General features: G+C 41.2%; 1 protein-coding gene across 1 annotated transcript in view; it reads right to left on the bottom strand.

The window, feature by feature from the left end:
* LOC135506266 (ALK tyrosine kinase receptor-like) overlaps window positions 1–26,934 on the bottom strand; it is a 769,161-nt gene that overhangs the window by 399,623 nt on the left and 342,604 nt on the right. Inside the window, 2 exon segments of the mRNA XM_064925805.1 lie at window positions 22,220–22,343; window positions 25,047–25,076. Of these exon segments, the coding sequence (XP_064781877.1) occupies window positions 22,220–22,343; window positions 25,047–25,076 (154 nt within the window).

The raw sequence follows: 26,934 nt of genomic DNA, 5'->3' as shown, positions 1-26,934 counted from the left end.
AAATTATTCAGCCCCCTTAAGTTAATACTTTGTAGCGACACCTTTTGCTGCAATTACAGCTGTAAGTTGCTTGGGGTATGTCTCTATCAGTTTTGCACATCGAGAGACTGAAATTCTTTCCCATTCCTCCTTGCAAAACAGCTCGAGCTCATTGAGGTTGGATGGAGAGCATTTGTGAACAGCAGTTTTCAGTTCTTTCCACAGATTCTCGATTGGATTCAGGTCTGGACTTTGACTTGGCCATTCTAACACCTGGATATGTTTATTTTTGAACCATTCCATTGTAGATTTTGCTTTATGTTTTGGATCATTGTCTTGTTGGAAGAAAATCTCCATCCCAGTCTCAGGTCATTTGCAGACTCCATCAGGTTTTCTTCCAGAATGGTCCTGTATTTGGCTTCATCCATCTTCCCATCAATTTTAACCATCTTCCCTGTCCCTGCTGAAGAAAAGCAGGCCCAAACCATGATGCTGCCACCACCATGTTTGACAGTGGGTATGGTGTGTTCAGGGTGATGAGCTGTGTTGCTTTTACGCCAAACATAACGTTTTGCATTGTTGCCAAAAAGTTCCATTTTGGTTTCATCTGACCAGAGCCCCTTCTTCCACATGTTTGGTGTGTCTCCCAGGTGGCTTGTGGCAAACTTTAAACAACACTTTTTATGGATATCTTTAAGAAATGGCTTTCTTCTTGCCACTCTTCCATAAAGGCCAGATTTGTGCAAAATACGACTGATTGTTGTCCTATGGACAGAGTCTCCCACCTCAGCTGTAGATCTCTGCAGTTCATCCAGAGTGATCATGGGCCTCTTCGTTGCATCTCTGATCAGTCTTCTCCTTGTATGAGCTGAAAGTTTAGAGGGACGGCCAGGTCTTGGTAGATTTGCAGTGGTCTGATACTCCTTCCATTTCAATAATATCGCTTGCACAGTGCTCCCTGGGATGTTTAAAGCTTGGGAAATCTTTTTGTATCCAAATCCGGCTTTAAACTTCCAACAGTATCTCGGACCTGCCTGGTGTGTTCCTTGTTCTTCATGATGCTCTCTGCGCATTTAACGGACATCTCAGACTATCACAGTGCAGGTGCATTTATACGGAGACTTGATTACACACAGGTGGAATGTATTTATCATCATTAGTCATTTAGGTCAACATTGGATCATTCAGAGATCCTCACTAAACTTCTGGAGAGAGTTTGCTGCACTGAAAGTAAAGAGGCTGAATAATTATGCACTCCCAATTTTTCAGTTTTTGATTTGTTAAAAAAGTTTGAAATATCCAATAAATGTCGTTCCGCTTCATGATTGTGTCCCAGTTGTTGTTGATTCTTCACAAAAAATACAGTTTTATATCTTTATGTTTGAAGCCTGAAATGTGGCAAAAGGTCGCAAAGCTCAAGGGGGCCGAATACTTTCGCAAGGCACTGTATATATATATATATATATATATATATATATGCACATTATCGAACAAAACACACAATAAATGTATAACATGATGTTCTATGAGTGTCATCTGATGGAGATAATCAAAGGTTAGTGATTCATTTTATCTATATTTATGCTTTTGTGATTGTGAAAAATCGCTGTGTGTGTTTTTGAATTTGGTGGTCTTTTGCTGTTTTTGGACTTAATGTGTGATAGTTAAATATTTCTAAAGAATAATTTTTTTCAGCTGAATGGTAGGGGGTGTTCCCTTTAGGGAACTCCTTGTTCCCCCCAGCCCCAACAGGTTTTAAATGTTTGTATTTTACTTATTGCATAATCTTGCACATCTCCAAACTATTATGTGTATGTATGATCGGCTATGAAAAGCCAACTGACATTTACTCCTGAGGTGCTGACCTGTTGCACCCTCGACAACTACTGTGATTATTATTATTTGACCATGTTGGTCACTTATGAACATCTTGGCCATGTTCTGTTATAATCTTCAACCGGCACAGCCAGAAGCGGACTGGCCACCCCTCATAGCCTTGTTCCTCTCTAGGTTTCTTCCTAGGTTCTGGCCTTTCTAGGGAGTTTTTCCTAGCCACCGTGCTTCTACACCTGCTATTGCTTGCTGTTTGGGGTTTTAGGCTGGGTTTCTGTACAGCACTTTGAGATATCATTTTGATTTGATGTCAAATACTTTACCTTTCGACTTATTTGTTGGGCTGGTTTCCCAGAAACAGATTAAGTCCATTATTGGTTTAAAAAGCACTGTCAATGGAGATTCAGCATGTTTGTGTGGTATTTCTTCAAATGTCAATTCCTTAGACCTAGGGTTTAAATAGAATAGATCTTTATTCGTCAATATTCACAGATATGTATTTGCTGCCACAATACCCATCCCAACACATTACATGGATGACAGATTGGGAGCAGCAAAGGATCAGCCGCAATGCAGAGTAAAGATGCCATATCTTAATTTCAACAATCTTATTTTATTCAAATCAAATGTTCTTTGTCACATGTGCCGAATACTTGCAAAAATAAAGGAGAGCCGCACACTAGGAGCTCAGATGCAAAAAATGTAATGTTCAACGTTTCGACAGACAGGCTGTCTTCATCAGGGTATAATGACAAACAATGTGGGGTGACTCATTAATATAGTGTCAAAAGGCACACACAGGTGTCTCTAATCATGGCCGGGTGTGGCCTGATATCATTGGTTGATTCTCATATATTAAAATAGCATACAAAAAACATAAATGGATAGCGTACGATCATAAGTAGACCTTACAAGCCCTTAACCAACAATGCAGTTTAAGAAAATACCAGCTAAAAGTTAGAGATAAGAATAACAAATAATTAAGGAGAAGCAGTAAATAACAATAGAGGGGCTATATACAGGGGGTACTGGTACAGAGTAAATACAGTAAACCAAATTTCTTGTTAACCTGTTGATGCTCTGGGGGCGCTATTTCATTTTTGGATGAAAAACGTTCCCGTTTTAAACAAGATATTTTGTCACAAAAAGATGCTCGACTATGCATATAATTGATAGCTTTCGAAAGAAAGCACTCTGACGTGTCCAGAACTACCAAGATATTTTCTGTGCGTGCCCTAGAACGTGAGCTTCAGGCAAAACCAAGATGAGACGGCATCCAGGAAATGAGCAGGATTTTTGAGGCTCTGTTTTCCATTGTCTCCTTATATGGCTGTGAATGCGAGAGGAGTAAGTCTGCCCTTTCTGTCGTTTCCCCAAGGTGTCTGCAGCATTGTGACGTATTTGTAGGCAGATCATTGGAAGATTGACCATAAGAGACCACATTTACCAGGTGTCCGCCCGGTGTCCTGCGACGAAATTGGTGCGCAAAAGTCAGCTGCAAGTATTTTTCCATGGAATTTAGAGAAGAATGCAAGCTTACGAACGATATATCAATGAAGAGATGTGTGAAAAAACACCTTGAGGATTGATTCCAAACAACGTTTGCCATGTTTCGGTCGATATTATGTAGTTAATTCGGAAAAAGTTTAGGTGACTGAATTTTCGGTTCGTTTCGGTAGCCAGATGCGATGTACAAAAAACGATTTCTCCTACACACAGACGCTTTCAGGAAAAACTGCGCATTTGGTATGTAACTGAGAGTCTCCTCATTGAAAACATCCGAAGCTCTTCAAAGGTAAATGATTTTATTTATTTGGTTATCTGGTTTTTGTGAAAATGTTGCGTGCTAAATGCTACTCAAAATGCTAAGCTAGCTTTGCATACTCTTACACAAATTAGTCAATTTCTATGGTTCAAAAGCATATTTTGAAAATCTGAGATGGCAGTGTTGTTAAGAAAAGGCTAAGCTTGAGAGCAGACGCATTATTTTCATTTTATTTGCGATTTTCAGAAATCGTTAACGTTGCGTTATGCTAATGAGCCTGAGGCTTTATTCACAATCCCGTATCCGGGATGGGGAGTTTCAAGAGTTAACAAACTATAGATTTGTCAAGTCGGTTAGGACATCTACTTTGTCCATGAAACAAGTCATTTTTCCAACAATTGTTTAGACAGATTATTTCACTAATAATTCATTGTATCACAATTCCAGTGGGTCAGAAGATTACATACACTAAGTTGACTGTGCCTTTAAACAGCTTGGAAATGTCCAGAAAATGATGTCATGGCTTTATAAGCTTCTGGTAGGCTAATTTACATCATTTCAGTCAATTGGAGGTGTAGTTGTGGATGTATTTCAAGGCCTACCTTCAATCTCAGTGGCTCTTTGCTTGGCATCATGGGAAAATCAAAAGAAATCAGCCAAGACCTCCACAAGTCTGGTTCCTTCTTGGGAGCAATTTCCAAACGCCTGAAGGTACCACATTCATCTGTACAAACAATGGTATGCAAGTGTAAACACCATGGGACCACGCCGCCGTCATACCGCTCAGGAAGGAGACGGGTTCTGTCTCCTGGAGATGAATGTACTTTGGTGCAAAAATTGCAAATCAATCCCAGAACAACAGCAAAGGACCTTGTGAAGATGCCGGGGAAAACAGGTACAAAAGTATCTATATCCACAATAAAAAGAGTCCTATATCGACATAACCTGAAAGGCCGCTCAGCAAGGAAGAAGCCACTGCTCCAAAACCACCATAAAAAATCCAGACTATGGTTTGCAACTGCACATGGGGACAAAGAATGTACTTTTTGGAGAAATATCCTTTGGTCTGATTAAACAAAAAAAGAACTGTTTGGCCATAACGACCATCAATATGTTTGGAGGAAAAAGGGGGGGGGGCTTGCAAGCCGAAAATCACGATCCCAACAGTGAAGCACGGGGGTGGCAGCATCATGTTGTGGGGGTGCTTTGCTGCAGGAGGGACTGGTGCACTTCACAATATAGATGGCATCATGAGGGAGGGAAAATAATTTGGATATATTGAAGCAACATTTCAAAACATCAGTCAGGAAGTTAAAGCTTGGTCCCAAATGGACAATGACCCCAAGCATACTTACAAAGTTGTGGCAAAATGGCTTAAAACCTCTTTGAGATCAGGCTACTTTTTTCAACATTCTGTTAAAAATCACGCAACATTTCAACGTCCTGCTACTCATGCCAGGAATATAGTATATGCATATGATTTGTATGTGTGCATAGAAAACACTCTGACGTTTCTAGAACTGGTTCATTGGTGTCTGTGACTATAACAGAACGAGTTCCGTGGTCAAAATCGCAAGGAAACCTGATCACAAAATCGACAGAGAAAAAATCAATCCGCCAGTCTATGTATTGTCTATTGGAAGGAAAAATTCTTAAGGGTGAGATTACAGTTCCTACAGCTTCCACACGACGTCGCCAGTGTTGTGATTTCGATTCCACTAAATCCTTGGTCATCTGAGTAATAGCCACAGCCGGTTTTCAGGTCCACAGCTGTGAAAAATGGAACCGGAAAAGCTGGCTACGTTTTCCAAACTTGTGCCTATTGAATACAGATCGCTCCGTGATCAATTTGATCGTTTATTAACATTTACTAATACCTAAAGTTGGATTACAGAAGTAGTTTGAAGTGTTTTGTCAAAGTTTATAGGCAACTTTTTTAATTTAAAAAAATAACGTTGTGTTTAAAAACTGTGTTTTTCCTGGATCTGACGGTCATAAATGGACATTTTGGGTATACAAGGACGGATTTAATCAAAACAAGACCCAATTGTGATGTTTATGGGTCATATAGGAGTGCCAACAAAGAAGCTCTTCGAAGGTAATGAATGTTTTATATTTTATTTCTGCATTTTGTGTCGTGCCGGCAACGCTAATTCCTTTGTTTACATCCCCTTCTGGTATTTCGGGGTGTGCTATCAGATAATAGCTTCTCATGCTATCGCCGAAAAGCATTTTACAAATCTGACTCGTTGGCTAGATTCACAATGAGTGTAGCTTGAATTGAGTACCCTGCATGTAAGTTTTAATGAACGTTTGAGTATTAACGAGTGCTATTAGCATTTGGCGTAGCGCATTTGCATTTATTGTTGGCAAGGTGGGACGCTAGCGCGTCGGCTGGGCCAGAGAGGTTAAGGACAACAAAGTCAAGGTATTGGAGTGGCCATCACAAAGCCCTGACCTCAATCCCATTGAAAATTTGTGGGCAGAACTGAAAAAGCGTGTGTGAGCAAGGAGGCCTACAAACCTGACTCAGTTACACCAGATCTGTCAGGAGGGATGGGCCAAAATTCACCCAACTTATTGTGGGAAGCTTCCAAATACTAATTGAGTATATGTAAACTTCTGACCCACTGGTAATGTGATGAAAGAAATAAACACTGAAATAAATAATCTCCATTATTATTGTCATTTTACTATCTTACAATAAAGTGGTGATCCTAACTGACCTAAGACAGGTACTTTTTTCTAGGATTAGATGTCAGGAAATGTGAAAAACTGAGTTTAAATGTATTTGGCTAAGGTGTATGTAAACTTCCGACTTCAACTGTATATTTTCGACGCCTTGGTCAGCTCTCTCTCTGAAAGTAAAAATAACAGATAATTTTTTATAGACATGAAAACAATAACTGAGATATGACCGTTCAATCTTAAGCAGCAGATGTCATTTGTTGGATACGTCAATACAGCCCTGTGCTGCTTACCTGAGATGCCATCTTCGTAGGTGTCTGCTTTGACTTCCTTTGTGGCAGAAAAATGTTGCTTTCAGAACAATTATTTTTGATTGAAAATAAAAAAGGTTTGATCTCGACAAAAAGACACAAATGTGCATCCATAGCATATAACAATTAGTCTGTGAATAATCACACCTTCAAACAAACGTGCTACTGTATGCAGAGTTCTTGACGCACAACAGAATATGCTGCCACATCCTGCCAGCACGCCTGCAAGCAAGCCACTCAGGAGCAGAATGCTCTGATTGGGAACCATACTAGGCCAACAGAATGCTCTGATTGGGACCTAACCAAATAATAGGCCAACAAAGAAATGGACATGCAGTAAATTTTGGCCATCTATAGGCTGGACAGTAGAACAAGTCAAAATTCACCCAAGGCTGACGGTTAACCAAATAGAGCAAATTAATGGAAAATGGCAAACCCTGTTTTGACTAAGGTCAGAAATCCACTACAATTTGACACTACAATTTGTTCATTGGACGAAACTGAAAATGGTAAACATGCAGATGGTGTCAACTGTGCTTATGTCTGCGTAATGAAAAAGTAGGGGGAAAATAAAAATTGACTATTTCTGGTCTCTGGCCATCTATAAAACCTGGACAGTTTTAGATCTCCTCGCCTCTACATGGGCTCAAACCGGGGACCCTCTCACCCAAGGCTGAAAAACCAGGTCTCAGAGCTAAATTGGAACACTAGATTGCCATTTTGCACCAGTTACACCCGACTTGAAAAAAATCTAAATATACACATTGCGAGATAATTGGTGAAATAGACAGACATGCCTATATTTCCCCAATAGAAAACAATGGGAAGACCACAGAGCTCCGAAATCATTTTTCTTGTTTACATTTGAACTATTAACCAACGTGAGCAGGTCTCATTGTCAACAATAACAAAGCAGGAATTGTGATGTTGAACAATAAGCTGTGAATAAAACGTTCAGAAGGCGAGTTGGTGCCACGGTGCTCAATAGAACTGACAGGGTGAAAAATGCACTAAAATAAGGCCTGTTTTTAAGGCGATGTTACAGTGGTTCCTCCTTTAAAGGTTGTAAACATCACTCTCTCGGCTTATATAGTAGGAGAAAGTCCAGCCATCTGGATTGTAAGTTCATTGTGCTGACAGGAATAAACATCTCTCGAACAAGCTCACAACTTTTAAAGGAGGAAACATTACAATCCCTGATGTCTATCTGGAAATAAATTATTTTCCTGATCTTGTCAAATTTGTTGTCTTGGGACTGAACATTAGCGAGTAATATACTCGGAAGCGGTGGGTGGTGTGCGCACCTCCTAAATCGGACTAGAAGACCGCTCCGAATATCTACTCCGCAGGCGTTGTTTTGGGTCGGCCTCTGGAATCAGTTCAATTGCTCTGGATGGTGCGAACAAAGGATTCGCTTCCGCTTCAGTAAAGTGGTAATGCTGGTGGTGCTGGTAGGTTACCACTGCTCTGATATCCAATAATTATTCACGGCTTTATGTAATAACATATACAAAGACATTTTTTGTTAGGACAAAGCAAGACTGAAATTATAAAGTGGAATGTACAAACTTTTGAAGTCTTTTTACACCTTGAATACACTATAAGTTTTAATTTACTGCTGTGTAGGAAAATTCCTATAACAACAGGATAATCAAATGAAGATCTGCAGCACTCCTAAAGCAGTTTTAGCGGTTAAGTGTCTTGCTCAAGATGCACAGTAGCAGTGGATAGCACCTGGGATATTCATGTCAGGAACCCACCAGATTCCTCCAGGTCACCTGGAATTCCAACCAACAACCCTCTGGTTAGTGGCCCTGCTTCTCTAACCTCAGGTCCACCATCTACCTTGCTAAGTCTTTGAATGAATGGTATGACTCAAGTAACATACTACTCATACAGATTACTCTCGAACCTCAAAGGCTACAACCACCTCACTACTGTAGTTATTTAAATGTACAGTATGCAGTATGATGACTTAATCAATATATCATATGACTCAAGCATGGTGTATCTCTGAGCAACTCAACCCTTCTACTCACTTCACCAACTATTTTATTTTACTCTCTCATCGAGAGTGTCTGTTGCAGACACAACTTTGTCACTCCACTCTTGGCTGATGAAGCAGCAGATAAAGACGAATACAGTACCAGCCAGGCGCCAGCCGAGACACAAAATCAACCATCTCCCTTTGCCAGTAGCTAGCCACGCCCACAACAACTATTGCCATCTTTCTTGCCTGCCCAGCCATGCTGCTGTTTGTTGTTGCCTCTCTACTTTCGCAGAGAAATACACTTCAGACAGAAAACCTTGACCGCAAAGCACAGAGTACCCAAGGCCTGCAAAGACAGAGTTTTAAAATGCTTGGCAGCTGCAGTATATCGTGTCCTCCCCTAGAGCCATTCATGCTATATTGGAGACGAATCAGGAGGCGTGTCATGTGGCCTTGTTGTACTGTAAAGGTGTGCAACAGGTTTAGTTTTTCAGCACCATGTGCTTTAGGGTACGGTGTCATTCTATCCTGCACCCAGAGACTCACTGAGTGTGCAGGCATTTGTTATGACTCAGTATGGCACACCTGACAAAGGCCTGATAATAATTTCATTTGCTGTATCAAGTCTGTTTGTGCTGGGCGAGAACAAACGCCTGCAAATCCTGTGGACCAGGATTGAAAAAGTGTATTAGAGGGGAGCAAACACAGTTTAAGTATCATAACAACCGTAACCATGCAGAAATCAGTCATTAAATAAAGGGTTATTTTGATTGGACCAATTAGACTGTTGTCATTTAATCCTTATTTTACCAGGTAAGTTTACTGGGAACACATTCTCATTTACAGCAAAGACCTGGGAAATAGTTACAGGGGAGAGGAGGGGGGAAGGGTCACCACGGGTTCAACAGGGAGATCCAAAATGTTTGCCCTCTAAATAAATTGGATGGACAAGGAAATGCAACTGTAGGTAAACAAATGAAGTGGCAAGTAAATAAATATATTTTTGGTACTTTAATTACCAGCCTGAGTGCGACTGGTACAAATATCTATGCAGGCCTTTCTGGAATCTTGTTGCAGTTTACTCTAGAGACCCATTTGAGTGGACGGTTTTAAGAAGCAATGCAGGAGCAACTTTGAGTTAGTTTTTTCTCAACCTTCAATTTGGATGTTTCTTAGTACTTCAGAGGAACAGTTTCTGGTGTCTGTGACGAAAAAATAAGCATTAAGAAAATCAATGTAATAGAACCTACCTCCTGAAATTTTGCCTCTGAGATAATTGCTGCTGCATGTACTCCCTAACAACACTCACTTTCCCTTTGAAGATAATTGCTTCACTAAATGATTTATTCTTTCCAAAGTGTACAAGGTGCATCATTCTATTTGCTTACAACTGTATTAGTATGTGTCACAGACAGAAGAGGTGAGTGTGTGTCTGGCCTATGAAGTAGATCCCAGGCCTCACAGTAAACATCCAAATTCACTTGCAGAAATTGCTTGATAATGTCACCACATTAGCAGGTACGTTATTACATTTTTAAAGATGTAAAGGCCTGCATTGCAAACAAGAATCTGTGTGTCTGTGTCTAGCCTGTATGCACAAGTACGATATCCATATTAGGACAGCCTCAATGAGTCCAGGATAATTGTTTCCCTAGAAAATGCTCCTGTCAGTTCCGATGTTTATTGTCACAAGACCCCGATCTGATATTTGAGTCACTTAGTATTACAGGCAGACTGACAAAGGTATAAGTATGTGAAAAATGTGTTGAATTCTCCAGCTCATGGGTTCTGCCCTGAAGATAATCTATCAATAACACAGCAACAGCAGGTTTAGGAAAATAGATGCAGCCACCCACCTTCACGTCCTTATTCCCCCCTCTGTCTCACTCTCTCTCTCTTTCTTCCCTTTTGGCATAGCAAGGTTGAGAAGTCCCACACTCTGCTCCTGTCCCCATTCAAAACAAAAAAGCTGGCTTTGGGGCACTCCGTTGAATACAAACAAATTAATGGCCGCTGCAAACAAGCGGCTTACAGGATATTTCTACCCTGCAGGTCCCCCTCTGGGCCAGCTGATGACGTGTGTGAGTGAAAATCATGTGTAATCATGTTCACACTAATCCTGTGTGAGTGACAGTGGGGGCTAGATGTGGAATTGAGAACGGCCCTCTCAAATTGAGGGGTCGCGAGAGAAGCCAACCCTTTGGAAATCATTTTATCTTTCTTATCGGGCTTGATCTCTTCTAAATCTGAACTCCCATTGAAATCTCTTCAGACTCCATACTTGACATAGGTGATTCATTTGTAATCTGCTCTAGTCGCCACACCAGCCATATTTGGCTCAAAGACAACTGTACAGTTACTTGACAGGCTATGCAGATTTCCCCACTGCCACCTTTAGCCTGGCTATGATTTAAGCCAATGTCTCCTATTGCCACCTGTTCACCACTGTGGACAAACACTTCCGTCGTGCCTTCTGACACTGAACCCAGCCTTTGCAGTCACACAGCCTTAACATGAACCAAGATAATCTGAATTCTACCCCATGATCCCATATGCTAATCGCCTGGTCAAGGGCATCATTGCCCCAAGGTGTTGCATTAGCCGCATCTCTAGAATGGCAAATCGTCACCTCTCAGATCACAAATTGGGCAGAGCAGGGTGTGGTGCGGTCACCTAGCATGCTACGCTAAGCCCTGGCTTGCTCGTGGGGATAAAGAGTTCCACCCCCTGAGTGGGATTAGCTATAAATTAAGAGTACTTACTCCAGGACAAACCAAATCAGTATAGGCTTCAAAGAGATGTAGGCTTTGTTCTGTGCCAAGTCAGTAAAAACATAAGAAATATTGGTGAACCTTAAAGTAGGAATACTAACTCTAAAAATGGTGCTGTCTGAAAGTGAGGTGCATTTACTGAATACTTTCAATGGTCTGTAAGAAAATACATTTTAGTCTCCAAGGGATGTACTGGCCAAACACCATACAAAACAAAGAGATTTCTGGAAAATGACGATGGATTGGGCATACCTTGAGGAAACCACCCACCAACACGACCAGATAAGCTCTGACCTGGAACCCACAGGGGAAAAGAAAACCAGAAAGACCCAGGAACAGCTGGAGAAGGTCTGTGGAGGCAGAACTAAAAGAAACAGGATCATCCTTGAAAGAACACTGAACAACACACTCAGCACCAAACTCGATTTTGTGAATTGTCTTTGCTCCCCGAAGAGAAAAAGGGTTTAAGTCAAGTAGTTTCCCTTTCCCCAACAATTATATACAGTATCTAGAAGTGTATGAACATACAGTGCGTTCTGAAAGTATTCAGACCCCTTCCCTTTTTCCACATTTTGTTACATTACAGCCCTATTCTAAAATGGATTAAATAAAAATGTTTACTTATGCATCTTCACACAATACCCCATCATGACAAAGTGAGAACAGGTTTTTAGGAATGTTTAAAAATGTAAAATAAATAAACAAAAACTAATTTACATAAGTATTCAGAACACTTTGCTATGAGACACAAAATGGAGCTCAGGTGCATCCTGTTTCCATTGATCATCCTTGAGATGTTTCTACAACTTCATTGGAGTACACCTGTAGTAAATTAAATTGATTGAGCATGATTTGGAAAGCACACCTGTCTATATATGGTCCCATAGTTGACGGCGCATGTCAGAGAAGAAAACAAGCCATTAGGTCAAGGGATTTTTCAGTAGAGCGTCGATACAGGATTGTGCCGAGGCACAGATCTGCAAAAGTGTATCACCATTTTTTTTTGCAGCATTGAAAGTCCCCAAGAACACAGTGGCCTCCATCATTCTTAAGTGGAAGAAGTTTGGAAACACCAAGACTCTTCCTACAGCTGACCGTACAGCCAAATTGAGCAAGCTGGGGATAAGGGCCTTGGTCAGGGAGGTGACCAAGAACCCTATGGTCAATATGACAGAGCTCCAGAGTTCCTCTGTGGAGATATCAGAACCTTCCAGAAGGACAACCATCTTGTCAGTACTCACATCTCACACAGAAGACACTTGTCAGTAAAAGTCACAAGACAGCACACTTGGAGTTAGTCAAAAGGAAACCTAAAGGACTAACAAGATTGAACTCTTTGATCTGAATGCCAATCGTCACATCTGGAGGAAACCAGGCACCATCCCTACGGTGAAGCATGGTGGTGGCAGCATCATGCTGAGGGGATGTTTTAAAGCAGCAGGGACTGCGAGACTAGTCAGGATCAAGGGAAAGATGAACAAAGCAAAGTACAAATAGATCCTTGATGAAAACCTGCTCCAGAGCACTCAGGACCTCAGACTGGGGCAACGGTTTACCTTCCAACAGGACAATGACCCTAAACACAGGCATGACAACGCAGGAGTGGCTTCGGGACAAGTCTCTGAATGTCCTTGAGTGGTCCAGCCAAAGCCCGGACTCTAACCCGATCAAATGTCTCTGGAAAGACCTGACAATAGTTGTGCAGCGACGCTCCACATCCAACCTGACAGAGCTTTTGTGTGTAGATTGATGAGGTGAAAAAAAGTTGAAGGGGTCTGAATACTTTCCGAATGCACTGGATGTATGCCAAAGCAATTGCCCACTTCCGATGGCCCAAAAGACACATCCATGCTTCATCAACCTTTGCATGATAAGTTACCCACAGCCCTCACTTAAAAGCACCAAGCTAGTATTGCCATGAATCACAGGTTCCCAGTATCCCCACATGAAGGCAATGAAGTTTGACAGTCTCAAAATATGCCATCACCGGAGAATAATGGAAGAGTAAATAGATCTGGCATTTCCCCGTATCATATTCATTGAACTATTCATCCCTTATTTTCATCCCTATAAATTGCAGGCACTGGTAGAATACACTGAGACGGCAGCTTCGTCTAATCATTCAAAGCACGCCCACTGCATTGAGCCATGTCTGACGGGTTGAGGTGATTGTGCACATACACTTTCTTTGCACTTTGCTTCTTTTTACCTTGAACCATGTAAAGTGCTCTCTATTTTTATTGTTACCCACATGTACATGACTTTTATGGTTGCAGCGTGGTTGCATGTGGTGGGAGGGAAGCGAGAGACAGGGCCTGAACAGGTAACTGTTGAGTTGGCTGTTGCTTTAAAGTCAGATCACTTTAAGTGCCACATTTTTTAGCATTGTCATGACTGGCCTGTGAGGATCAGGTAACAGCGGATCACAGTTCTACAGAGATATCTCTCCCTCCTGCAGAGGGAAAGTGTTATAGAGGAATTGATGGGGTGGGGGTTCATGACGCCTCATGCCCATCGTATATTCTAATCCTTCTTCCTTTAGAGTTGGAGATTGGAATGTCTGTGTGTGCCTTAGGGAGAGTTTACCTCAGAACTGTAACATGTAATAAATGGACTTTGGGACATTATATTTCATCAGGCAAAATTGTGGTAACACTGATAGATGAAAATGAATGTCGATTTTGTAATGTCATTAAAAGTTAAATGAGGACGTTATGACAAAAGCATTACAACTTGAAGAGTTTTCATAATGTGTATATGATGTTTGCATCAAAGATAATGTTTTTTTGATGATGAGGCTGTGATTTTAGTTGTATAATGAGATCATAGCCATTTGTGATACCTTTCCTCATAACTAGCTACACCCTTGGGAACCCAGAGAACGTGTCTTGAAGATGGGAATGCCCCTTGCTACCCTGGGGCATAAAACATGTGTGTTAAGAATTTACATATCAAACTAGAGGACCACACGCTACAGCTAGGGTCCACGATTAGTCACATAGTGCTTCCATTACAATGCTGGTAGTGTCGACATGGCTGATTAGCCTCCTCAGAAGCCCAGTCTCGCAGAACGAGTGCAAGGAAACAGACAACTAAGAGAAAGGACATTGTGACATCTTGAAGAAGAATCAGAGACTTACACCTGAAGCCGAAAGACCGAACATCAGAGATGCCCACCAGACATTCAACACGTACAGTGGGGAAAAAAAGTATTTAGTCAGCCACCAATTGTGCAAGTTCTCCCGCTTAAAAAGATGAGAGAGGCCTGTAATTTTCATCATAGGTACACTTCAACTATGACAGACAACATGAGAAAAAAAAATATTTGCAAATTAGGGTGGAAAATGAGTATTTGGTCCTTAACAAAAGTTTATCTCAATACTTTGTTATATACCCTTTTGGCCATGACAGAGGTCAAACGTTTTCTGTAAGTCTTCACAAGGTTTTCACACACTGTTGCTGGTATTTTGGCCTATTCCTCCATGCAGATCTCCTCTAGATGATGTTTTGGGGCTGTTTCTGGGCAACACGGACTTTCAACTCTGGAGATCTGGAGACTAGCGAGGCCACTCCAGGACCTTGAAATGCTTCTTACGAAGCCACTCCTTCGTTGCCCAGGCAGTGTGTTTGGGATCATTTTCATGCTGAAAGACCCAGCCACGTTTCATCTTCAATGCCCATGCTGATGGAAGGAGGTTTTCACACAAAGTCTCACGATACATGGCTCCATTCATTCTTTCCTTTACACGGATCAGTCATCCTGGTCCCTTTGCAAAAAAACAGCCCCAAAGCATGATGTTTCCATCCCCATGCTTCACAGTAGATATGGTGTTCTTTGGATGCAACTCAGCATTCTTTGTCCTCCAAACGCGACAAGTTGAGTTTTTACCAAAAAGTTATATTTTGGTTTCATCTGACCATATGACATTCTACCAATCTTCTTCTGGATCATCCAAACACTCTCTAGCAAACTTCAGACGGGCCTGGACGTGTACTAGCTTAAGCAGGGGGACACGTATGGCACTGCAGGATTTGAGTCCCTGGCGGCGTAGAGTGTTACTGATGGTAGGCTTTGTTACTTTGGTCCCAGCTCTCTGCAGGTCATTCACTAGGTCCTCCCGTGTGGTTCTGGGATTTTTGCACACCGTTCTTATGATCATTTTGACCCCACGTGGTGAGATCTTGCGTGGAGCCCCAGATCGAGGGAGATTATCAGTGGTCTTGTATGTCTTCCATTTCCTAATAATTGCTCCCACAGTTGATTTATTAAAACCAAACTGCTTACCTATTGCAGACTCAGTCTTCCCAGCCTGGTGCAGGTCTACAATTTTGTTTCTGGTGTCCTTTGACAGCTCTTTGGTCTTGGCCATAGTGGAGTTTGGAGTGTGACTGTTGAGGTTATGGACAGGTGTATTTTATACTGATAACAAGTTCAAACAGGTGCCATTAATACAGGTAACGAGTGGAGGACAGAGGAGCCTCTTAACCTTTTGTGACTAGGGGGCAGTATTTTCATTTTTGGAAAAATAATGTTCCCATAGTAAACGGGATATTTTGTCAGGACAAGATGCTAAAATATGCATATAATTGACAGCTTAGGATAGAAAACACTCTAAAGTTTCCAAAACTGTAAAAATATTGTCTGAGTATAACAGAACTGATGTTGCAGGTGAAAGCCTGAGAAAAATCCAAACAGGAAGGGACTCTTATTTAGAATGCTCTGCATTCCTATTGAGCAGTGAATGGGCTATCAACCGGATTACTTTTTCTATGGCTTCCCTAATGTGTCTAGTGTCACAATACATAGTTTCAGGCTGTTATTTTGAAAAATCAGCCTGAACGTCAACATTGCGTCAACATACTTTTAGCCGTTTTCGTGACTGCAATTTCCGGGCGATTTCTCAGCCAAACGTGAAGAACAAACGGAGCTATTTCGCCTACGGAAAAAAGGAACATTTGCTATTTAACTGGGAGTCTCGTGAGTGAAAACATCCAAAGCTCAAAGGTAAACCAATTTAATTTGATTGCTTTTCTGATTTCTTAGACCAAGTTTCCTTCTGCTAGCTGGACAAAATGCTATGCTAGGCTATCGATAAACTTACACAAATGCTTGTCTAGCTTTGGCTGTAAAGCATATTTTGAAAATCTGAGATGACAGGGTGATTAACAAAATGATAAGCTGTGTCTCAATATATTTCATTTGTGATTGTCATGAATAGGAATATTTTCTAGGAATATTTACGTCCGTTGCGATATGCTAATTAGTGTCAGATGATGACAACGGTCCCGTTCACGGGATGGGATTTCACTAGGGGTTAAAGAAGAAGTTACAGGTCTGTGAGAGCCAGAAATCTTGCTTGTTTCTAGGTGACCAAATACTTATTTTCCACCATAATTTGCAAATAAATTCATTAAAAATCCTACAATGTGATTTTCTGGATTTTTTCTTCTCATTTTGTCTGTCATAGTTGAAATGTACCTATGACGAAAATGACAGGCCTCTCTCATCTTTTTAATTTGGAGAACTTGCACAATTGGTGGCTAACTAAATACTTTTTTGCCCCACTGTATATACATGCATTACAATTTTAACCCATAATAGCGACAGTTCGGGGCAAGGTGTTAGGGCTAAACTAAGCATAGTTTACAAATTTATCCAAGTGTTGCTTTTCTCTCTTGCTTTCTCTCTCTTTATTTAAATCTCCTTCTTGTGTATGACACTTCTTGTGTTGTCATTGTATTAAGTTTGTGTTGTCATTGTATTAAGTTCTCACCAATAACCAAGACTGTTTGTGTATGTGTATGTTATATTATCATTTAGCTTGTGATTAAATAAATATTCAACTAAATTTGTGTTGTACAGAATGATTAGTGGTGAGACCCGGGTATGTGCAGATTTACGAATTATGCAACGTTCAGAATGAGACTGATGAGGAAATTAATCAAATTAGTGAATGCTATGAATCGATATATTCTGAAAGTTAATTTGGGAAACCTTAACTCATTAATTTAACACACTTTTCTCATGGTGCCCCAGGTGGCTGAATGAATGGATACAGGATTAATTGAATCACATAATTATAATCATAGTTAATTATTCGATAAATAGCATGTCATCACATCCTCCTTGTGTAATTCTGTAACGGCATTCGTCCTCCACTGACTAGGAGTATGAGAGATCAGACCAATGTGAGGCGTGGTAAGTCTTGTCATTTTTAATGAAAAGTCACTGAACACGAAAATACAAAATCACAAAGTGAAAGACAGAAACGAAAAACAAAACAGTTCTTTCTGGTGAAGACACAGAGACAGAAAGCCATCACCCACAACTCAAGTGGGAAAAACAGGCTGCCTAAGTATGGTTCTCAACCAGAGACAAAAATGACACCTGCCTCTGATTGAGAACCATAGCAGGCCAAACACATAAATACTACATACAAAAAAGAACACAGACTACCCACCCCAACTCACGCCCTGACCAAACTAACAGAAAGACATAATAAAGGAACTAAGGTCAGAACGTGACAAATTCATCCATGTAATATTACAATTGTAAATTCATGACTTCGGCACAAATCCTACCTTCCACTCTTTGAGAAAAGTTGAGTTTATAAGATTCGGGAACAGTCGGAAGAGTCAAATTTCATAAATGTTTTCGCATGATTTTTCTGGAGTCTTGCAAGTGAGGCAAGTGTTACAATGATTTCAGGGCAGGCAGGTGCACATATATGGCTCTACCTGTGCAGAGGACATGCCCCTTTGCCCTTTCAATCTCCAACGTGCCCTTTTTGGGGGGTTGCGAGTCAAAAAGTTTGAAAACCATTGGGATACATGATAGTGGCAACAGATGGAGTTGGGTTGGATATACAGTGAGGGAAAAAAGTATTTGATCCCCTGCTGATTTTGTACGTTTGCCCACTGACAAAGGAATTATCAGTCTATAGTTTTAATGGTAGGTTTATTTGAACAGTGAGAGACAGAATAACAACAAAAAAAATCCAGAAAAACAAATGTTATAAATTGAACAACTCGAACCTTCAGCTCCCTCCACAGATTTTCTATGGGATTAAGGTCTGGAGACTGGCTCGGCCACTCCAGGACCTTAATGTGCTTCTTCTTCAGCCACTCCTTTGTTACCTTGGCCGTGTGTTTTGGGTCATTGTCATGCTGGAATATCCATCCACGACCCATTTTCAATGCCCTGGCTGAGGGAAGGAGGTTCTCACCCAAGATTTGACGGCACATGGCCCCGTCCATCATCCCTTTGATGCGGTGAAGTTGTCCTGTCCCCTTAGCAGAAAAACACCCCAAAGCATAATGTTTCCACCTCCATGTTTGACAGTGGGGAGGGTGTTCTTGGGGTCATAGGCAGCATTTTTCCTCCTCCAAATACGGCGAGTTGAGTTGATGCCAAAGAGCTCCATTTTGGTCTCATCTGACCACAACACTTTCACCCAGTTGTCCTCTGAATCATTCAGATGTTCATTGGCAAACTTCAGACGGGCATGTATATGTGCTTTCTTGAGCAGGGGGACCTTGCGGGCGCTGCAGGATTTCAGTCCTTCACGGCGTAGTGTGTTACCAATTGTTTTCTTGGTGACTATGGTCCCAGCTGCCTTGAGATCATTGACAAGATCCTCTCGTGTAGTTCTGGGCTGATTCCTCACCGTTCTCATGATCATTGCAACTCCACGAGGTGAGATCTTGCATGGAGCCCCAGGCCGAGGGAGATTGACAGTTCTTTTGTGTTTCTTCCATTTGCGAATAATCGCACCAACTGTTGTCACCTTCTCACCAAGCTGCTTGGCGATGGTCTTGTAGCCCATTCCAGCCTTGTGTAGTAGGTCTACAATCTTGTCCCTGGCATCCTTGGAGAGCTCTTTGGTCTTGGCCATGGTGGAGAGTTTGGAATCTGATTGATTGCTTCTGTGGACAGGTGTCTTTCATACAGGTAGCAAACTGAGATTAGGAGCACTCCCTTTAAGAGTGTGCTCTAATCTCAGCTCATTAACGGTATAAAAGACACCTGGGAGCGAGAAATCTTTCTGATTGAGAGGGGGTCAAATACTTATTTCCCTCATTAAAATGCAAATCAATTTATATATGCATCATTTAATTCAGTTCAAAATGGTTTTGTTAATCAGATTGTGCTGCTTTCCTCTCTTCTTGTAATAACTGCTCAATGTGTCAGATTGTGCTGCTTTCCTCTCTTCTTGTAATAACTGCTCAATGTGTCTGTGACCGCGGTTGCGGGAATTCTTTTTTTGGGATACCAACATGTTTTATAGAATTGCACGTCCCCAAAAGGTCTGTCTGCGCACGGCCCTGTTTCAGAGAGCATGTATAATTATGTTTCCTATCAGGTATAGGAGTTTACAAATTCTCATCTGAGCTTTCCGTAAATATTCAATGCCACGGTCAACTGAGAGGACGAGATTCAATAGCTATGACTGCGCGTTATTCAAAGGATGATTCTTGTACCCCAAGAATTAGCTACCTCATAGGTCTGCCACATGTGATTCAATAGCAATGGCTGTTGGTCACTCAAAAGGGGGCTTCTTAACCTTGTTAAAACATGAGCTAGCTCCTAGGCCCCCGCATGTTGATGTGACTGTGTGCATTACTGTAAGGGTGCTTCTTACCCCCAAAAATCTGCAACCTCATAGGCCTTCCAAATGTTGATATGATTCAATAGCCATGACCGTTCGTTACTCAAATGGGGCTTCTTACCCCAAAATCACAAGCTACCTCATAGGCCTTACACATCTTGATTTAATAGCAATGACCTTCCGTTGCTCAAAAAGGGGTGTCGTAGCCCAAAAATGAGCTACCTCATAGGCCAACCACATGTCGGATTTTTTATTTTATTTATTTTTGTATCTTTATTCACTAGTCAAGTCAGTTAGGAACAACTTATTATTTACAATGATGGCCTAGGAACAGTAGATAAGCTGCCTTGTTCAGGGGCAGAAGGGAAGATTTTTACCTTGTTAGCGCGGGGATTCGAGCTTGCAGCCATTTCGGTTACTGGCCCAAAACTCTAACCACTAGGCTACCTGCCGCCGGGTTTGATTTAGACATTTCACAAAAATTTCATTAGTTATGTCTGATTTTCTGGTCCACTGTGGCAAAACAAACTCAGAATGTATCTGCAGTTAAACATTTATGAGATACCATCTATGATCAATTTCCCATTATGTTTGTTTGGACTGTTTTATGTGGGTAGTTTTTAGTTGCTATCATTACCTTGCAATTTCAAAGACTTTCCGGACACCCTCACACATTAGAAGGCAATTGTTGCGATTGAAAGTGGGAATGAGAGAGAGAGGTGTCTGGACTGCATTGAGATTTGTTTTGATTTTCCTTTGAAGTGCAGAAGTTGTGCCTCAAGAGCTTGTAATTCTCGGAACAATGTGCCACCTGACTGACTAATGAGGAAGCTTTGTAGGACCCAACCCCAATCCCCCACCACACACACAACTTCTCTCTCTCTTTCACTCTCTCATTTCATCACTCTATTGCTTCTCTGAAACAGAAATGAATGCATCAATCCTTAACCCCCACCACACACACACCTCTCTCTCCTTCTCTCGCACCATCACTCCTATCTCTCTCTCTCTCTCTCTCTCTCTCTCTCATTCCATCACTATCCCTTCTTTGAAATGGAAATAAATGCATAAACTTTCTAGACAAATGCTTTATGGATTAATGTGGACTCTGATGCCGTTGTTCTGCAGATGAAAAAACATAGAAGACAGAGAGTCATACAGGACCTACCCAGACATTTGACCATCCCACCGGCTCTCACTTTCTTTCTCTCTCTTTTTCTCGCTTTCGATTACGCATTTTAAATTCCTTCCTTTGTTTAGCCAACCCCCAACCACTACCAAGAGCATTGGATCTAAACTCCCTGCTACCCGTCAAGTTCCTTATCCACAATAAAACATATGTCCCGACCCAGGTACTTGGGGGGACATGATAACAATCATAATAGCATGTAAGTAAATGTACAACATTGCTTCTGGAAATGGACTGAAAGAAGATGATTTCTCATTTTACAAACAACTCACTCATACTTACCTCTCTTCAAAAGGAAGACTATTCAAGGTTTCTCAATAACACTGAAATACACTGAGTATATCAAACATTAGGAATACCTTCCTAATATTGAGTTGAGCAGCGTTTCAGTTTTTGATATAAACCGGAGTACCTACTGGCACCTACTACCATATCCCATTCAAAGGCCCTTACATCTTTTGTCTTGCCAATTCACCCTCTGAATGGCACACATACACAATCCCCATTTCAATTGTCTCAATTGTTTCGTTATGTAACTTCTCTCCTACCCTTCATCTACACTGATTTTAAGTGGATTTAACAAGTGACATCAATAAGGGATCATAGCTTTCACCTGGTCAGTCTATGTCATGGAAATAGAAGGTGTTCTTAATGTTAATATTTTGTAAACTCAATGTAGAGTTGAACTTTGATGCATGTCGTTCCCCCAATTAAAAGCAAATCTTTTTAACCTTCAGCAGTGTATGGTTCTGCTTTTGTGTTCTCATAGTATGAGATTATCTATTCACTTTTCTCCTGTAGCACCACTGTTGTCAACTGTATTGGTTGAACCAAGGTTGTAGAACAAACACAAATGCAGCTTTTCCAATTAGAGTTATTCCTGAACAAGCACACATCATTTCTGAAAAGAATCTTAGGTATGAGTGTTGGTTGTCACCCGTGTATGAAAGACAATGACTCCAGTTAAGTCCTGCTGACTGAGGCTGTAATATGGACACGGTACTCCTGAATAATTTTGGAATTACTATATGAAACATGCAATTATGTAGAAGGTACTTCCCTGGCTCGGAGGGAATTGTGATACCTTTATTCATACCTTCCTCCCAGCCCTGTGGACTTCCTCCTTTCCTTTCCATCCTCTCGTTTCCCTCTTCCCAAGGGTTCTCCGCCACCACCACGCTCCACGTGAAATAAGGGTTATATTCGGGGTACGGGCGGTCACATGACTTCCTTTTTCCAGGGCACCCGATATCTAAAGGGAGAAGATATACAGTCAATATATGGCATGTAGCAACTATGGACAAACGATGTCATAAGCCATAAATACAATGGCTGCATCTCAAGACTTTAGTGGCCTCCTTCCCCTTGCCTTTTCTTTTAAGCACTGATCTGAATAGACAGGATGACAGTAACATGGCTGGAGGCCCACGGTTTGTTGCCCTAAGTCAGTTTGGATCAAGGAAATGAGGCAAGTGGAGAAAGCTACTTTTGAGTATTGCCATCACAGGAGGTTGGTGGCAACATAATTGGGGAGAATGGGCTCGTGGTAATGATTTCAGCCGTCGTGATTATTTCCTCATTCTTGATGGCATCAACAGTTTTAAAAACGATTAATAGGAGACCGAATGCAATCGGACCACCATTTAATTGGCCCCCATGTAACACTTACCAGTGGTGTAAAGTACTTAAGTACCACAGAAGTAGTTTGGGGTATCTGTACTCTACTTTACAATTTATATTTTTTACAACTTTTACATTCCTAAAGAAAACAATGTACTTTTTGCTCCATACATTTCCTGTGACACCCAAAAGTACTCGTTACATTATGAATGCTTAACAGGAAAGGAAAATGGTCAGATTCAAACACTTATTAAGATAACATCCTTGGTCACACCTACTGCCTCTAATCTAGCAGACTCACTAAACACGCATGCTTCATTTGTAAAATATGTCTGAGCGTTGGACTGTGCCCTTGACGATCCATAAAAAAAGACAATTGGGCTGTTTGTATTGCCTCATAGAAGTAATTTGAAATGATTAAAACTTTAACTTCTAATACTTAAGTATATTTTTACAATCACTTACTTTTGATACTGAAGTATATTTAAAACTGAATACTTTAGACTTTTACTCAAGTAGTATTTTACTGTCACCACCGATAAATCCACTATAATTGAGAATTTCAATAAGCATTTTTCTACGGCTGGCCATGCTTTCCACCTGGCTACCCCTACCCCAGTCAACAGCACTGAACCCCCCACAGCAAATCGCCCAAGCCTTTCCCATTTCTCCTTCTCCCAAATCCAGTCAGCTGATGTTCTGAAAGAGCTGCAAAATATGGACCCCTACAAATCAGTCGGGCTAGAAAATCTGGCTAGAAAATCCCTTTCTTTCAAAAATTATCTGACAAAATTGTTGCAACCTCTTTTACAAGCCTGTTCAACCTCTCTTTCGTGTCGTCTGAGATTCCCAAAGATTGGAAAGCAGCTGCGGTCATCCCCCTCTTCAAAGGGGGGGACACTCTTGACCCAAATTGCTACAGACCTATATCTATCCTACCCTGCCTTTCTAAGGTCTTCAAAAGCCAAGTCAACAAACTGATTACCGACCATTTCGAATCCCACCGCACCTTCTCCGCTATGCAATCTGGTTTCAGAGCTGGTCATGGGTGCACCTCAGCCATGTGCAAGGTCCTAAACGATATCTTAACCGCCATCGATAAGAAACAATACTGTGCAGCCGTATTCATTGACATGGCCAAGGCTTTCAACTCTGTCAATCACTGCAGACTCGATAGCCTTGGTTTCTCAAATGGTTGCATCGCCTGGTTCAACAACTACTTCTCTGATTTAGGTCAGTGTGTCAAATCGGAGGGCCTGTTGTCCGGGCCTCTGGCAGTCTCTATGGGGGTGCCACAGGGTTCAATTCTTGGGCCGACTCTCTTCTCTGTATACATCAATGATGTCTCTCCTGCTGCTGGTGAGTCTCTGATCCACCTCTACGCAGACGACACCATTCTGTATACTTCTGGCCCTTATTTGGACACTCTGTTAACAACCCTCCAGACGAGCTTCAATGCCATACAACTCTCCTTCCGTGGCCCCCAACTGCTCTTAAATACAAGTAAAACTAAATGCATGCTCTTCAACCGATCGCTGCCTGCACCTGCCCGCCCGTTCAGTATCACTACTCTGGACGGTTCTGACTTAGAATATGTGGACAAATACCTAGGTGTCTGGTTAGACTGTACACTCTCCTTCCAGACTCACATCAAACATCTTCAATCCAAAGTTAAATCTAGAATTGGCGTCCTATTTCGCAACAAATCATCCTTTACTCATGCTGCCAAACATACCCTCGTAAAACTGACCATCCTACCGATCCTCGACTTCAGCGATGTCATTTAAAAAATAGCTTCCAATACCCTATTCAATAAATTGGATGCAGTCTATGACAGTGCCATCCGTTTTGTCACCAAAGCCCCATATACTACCCACCACTGTGACCTGTACTCTCTCGTTGGCTGGCCCTCGTTTCATACTCATCGTCAAACCCACTGACTCCAGGTCATCTTCAAGACCCTGCTAGGTGAAGTCCCCCCTTATCCCATCTTGCTGTTCACCATAGCAGCACCCACCTGTAGCACACGCTCCAGCAGGTATATCTCTCTTGTCACCCCCAAAACCAATTCTTCCTTTGGCCGCCTGTCCTTCCAGTTCTCTGCTGCCAATGACTGGAACGAACTACAAAAATCTCTGAAACTTGAAACGCTTATCTCCCTCACTAGCTTTAAGCAGCTCACAAGTTACTGCACCTGTACATAGCCCATCTATAATTTAGCCCATACAACTACCTCTTCCCCAACTGTATTCACTTATTTATTTTGTTCCTTTGCACCCCATTATTTCTATCTCTAGTTTGCAAACTCTTCCACTACAAATCTACCATTCCAGTGTTTTACCTGCTATATTGTATTTACTTTGCCACCATGGCCTTTTTTTGCCTTTACCTCCCTTATCTCACCTCATTTGCTCACATTGTATATAGACTTGTTTATACTGTATTATTGACTGTATGTTTGTTTTACTCCATGTGTAACTCTGTGTTGTTGTATGTGTCGAACTGCTTTGCTTTATCTTGGCCAGGTCGCAATTGTTTTTGTATTTTTACTTTCACTCAAGTATGAATAGTGGGTACTTTGTCCACCACTGACTCTTCCAGAATTTCCCAGTGGACGGGGATATTTTAAATTTAATCAAAGCCTATTGAATGACAATTTGTTCTTAACTAAAACAAAATAATTCATAATGAATTAACTTTTTTTCTGCACACCGCAGATCCCACAGCAGATCTCCTTATTGTATGGGACACTTTTAAATGTACTTTTAGAGGCCATTCAACACAATACTTGTCACGCCCTGTCCTTAGTTATCTTTGTTTTCTTTATTATTTTGGTTAGGCCAGGGTGTGATATGGGTGATTTATTGTGTTCGTCTTGTCTAGGGGTTTATTAGATTTATGTGGTTGTGTTCAGTTTAGTTGTCTAGGTAAGTCTATGGTTGCTGAGAGTGGTTCTCAATCAGAGGCCGGTGTTTATCGTTGTCTCTGATTGGGAAACATATTTAGGCAGCCATATTCTTTGGGTATTTTGTGGGTGATTGTTTCCTGTCTTTGTGTTTGCTGCACCAGATAGGGCTGTTTCGGTTTTGCCACATTTATTGTTTTGTAGTTTGTTCATGGTAAGTGTCTCTTATTAAAATACCATTAACTTCAACCACGCTGCGTTTTGGTCCGCCTCTCCTTCCCAGGAAGAAAGAGGGGGACGACTGCGGCAGCTTTCCAATCCTTGGGGATCTCAGACGATATGAAAGAGAGGTTGAACAGGCTGGTAATAGGGGTTGCGACAATGGCGGCAGATAGTTTCAGAAATAGAGGGTCCAGATTGTCAAGTCCAGCTGATTTGTACGGGTTTGTATGGGTCCAGGTTTTGCAGCTCTTTCAGAACATCTGCTTCCATGTTGTTATGTGAAAATTGTGGCAAAATGCATAGAATAAAAAAGGTTTTACCAGATATGGTTCATCCTGGTCAGACAGGTTTTTTACATGGACATAATATATGACAATTACTTGAAACCACTCTTGATTCAAAAGTTAGTTTTCCAATTTAAATGATCATACAAAATTCTTGCCACCAACAGAATGCTATATATATATATATACATATATATATATAGGGCATACAACAATCTTAGATTTTGCTGCGAAGAGACAGAATCACTAGTATTGTCCCTATGTTGCTTGTTTCTGATCACAGGTTCAGGAATGGTTAAATCATCACAACATTCACTTAAAATTAACGTTACAAATAGCAGTGCTGGGCGATTTGGAAAGCCATAGTCAGTCAATAAATAATATAATAATACTCGTAGGAAAGGTTTTCATCTTTAGCTCACAATCTGTGTATACTATACGACTAGAAAGGTAAACATGTATGTTATGTGATTGCTGTATTTAAAAGTACCATGTATGTAGAATGTGTATGTAAAAAATACTAAAATGTGTCCTCCAAAAATGGTTAAAAAAAATAATGAAATTATAGTAAATGACTGTTGCGGGATTATTGGAATCGTAACAAATACATTAAACACATTTCCAGGTGTTTGACACAATTCCATTTGCTCTGTTCCGTCCATTAAGTCTTACTGCCCACAGCAGCCTCCTGTGACTGACATGTACCTCATGTAGAAGTGCAGAAGATAAATGATGAGGATGAAAATTCTAAATGAGAGGCATGTCTCT

This window comes from Oncorhynchus masou, chromosome 2 (assembly GCF_036934945.1).
Source record: "Oncorhynchus masou masou isolate Uvic2021 chromosome 2, UVic_Omas_1.1, whole genome shotgun sequence".
Classification (NCBI taxonomy): domain Eukaryota; kingdom Metazoa; phylum Chordata; class Actinopteri; order Salmoniformes; family Salmonidae; genus Oncorhynchus; species Oncorhynchus masou.
This window is presented reverse-complemented; position numbering and strand designations above follow the sequence as displayed.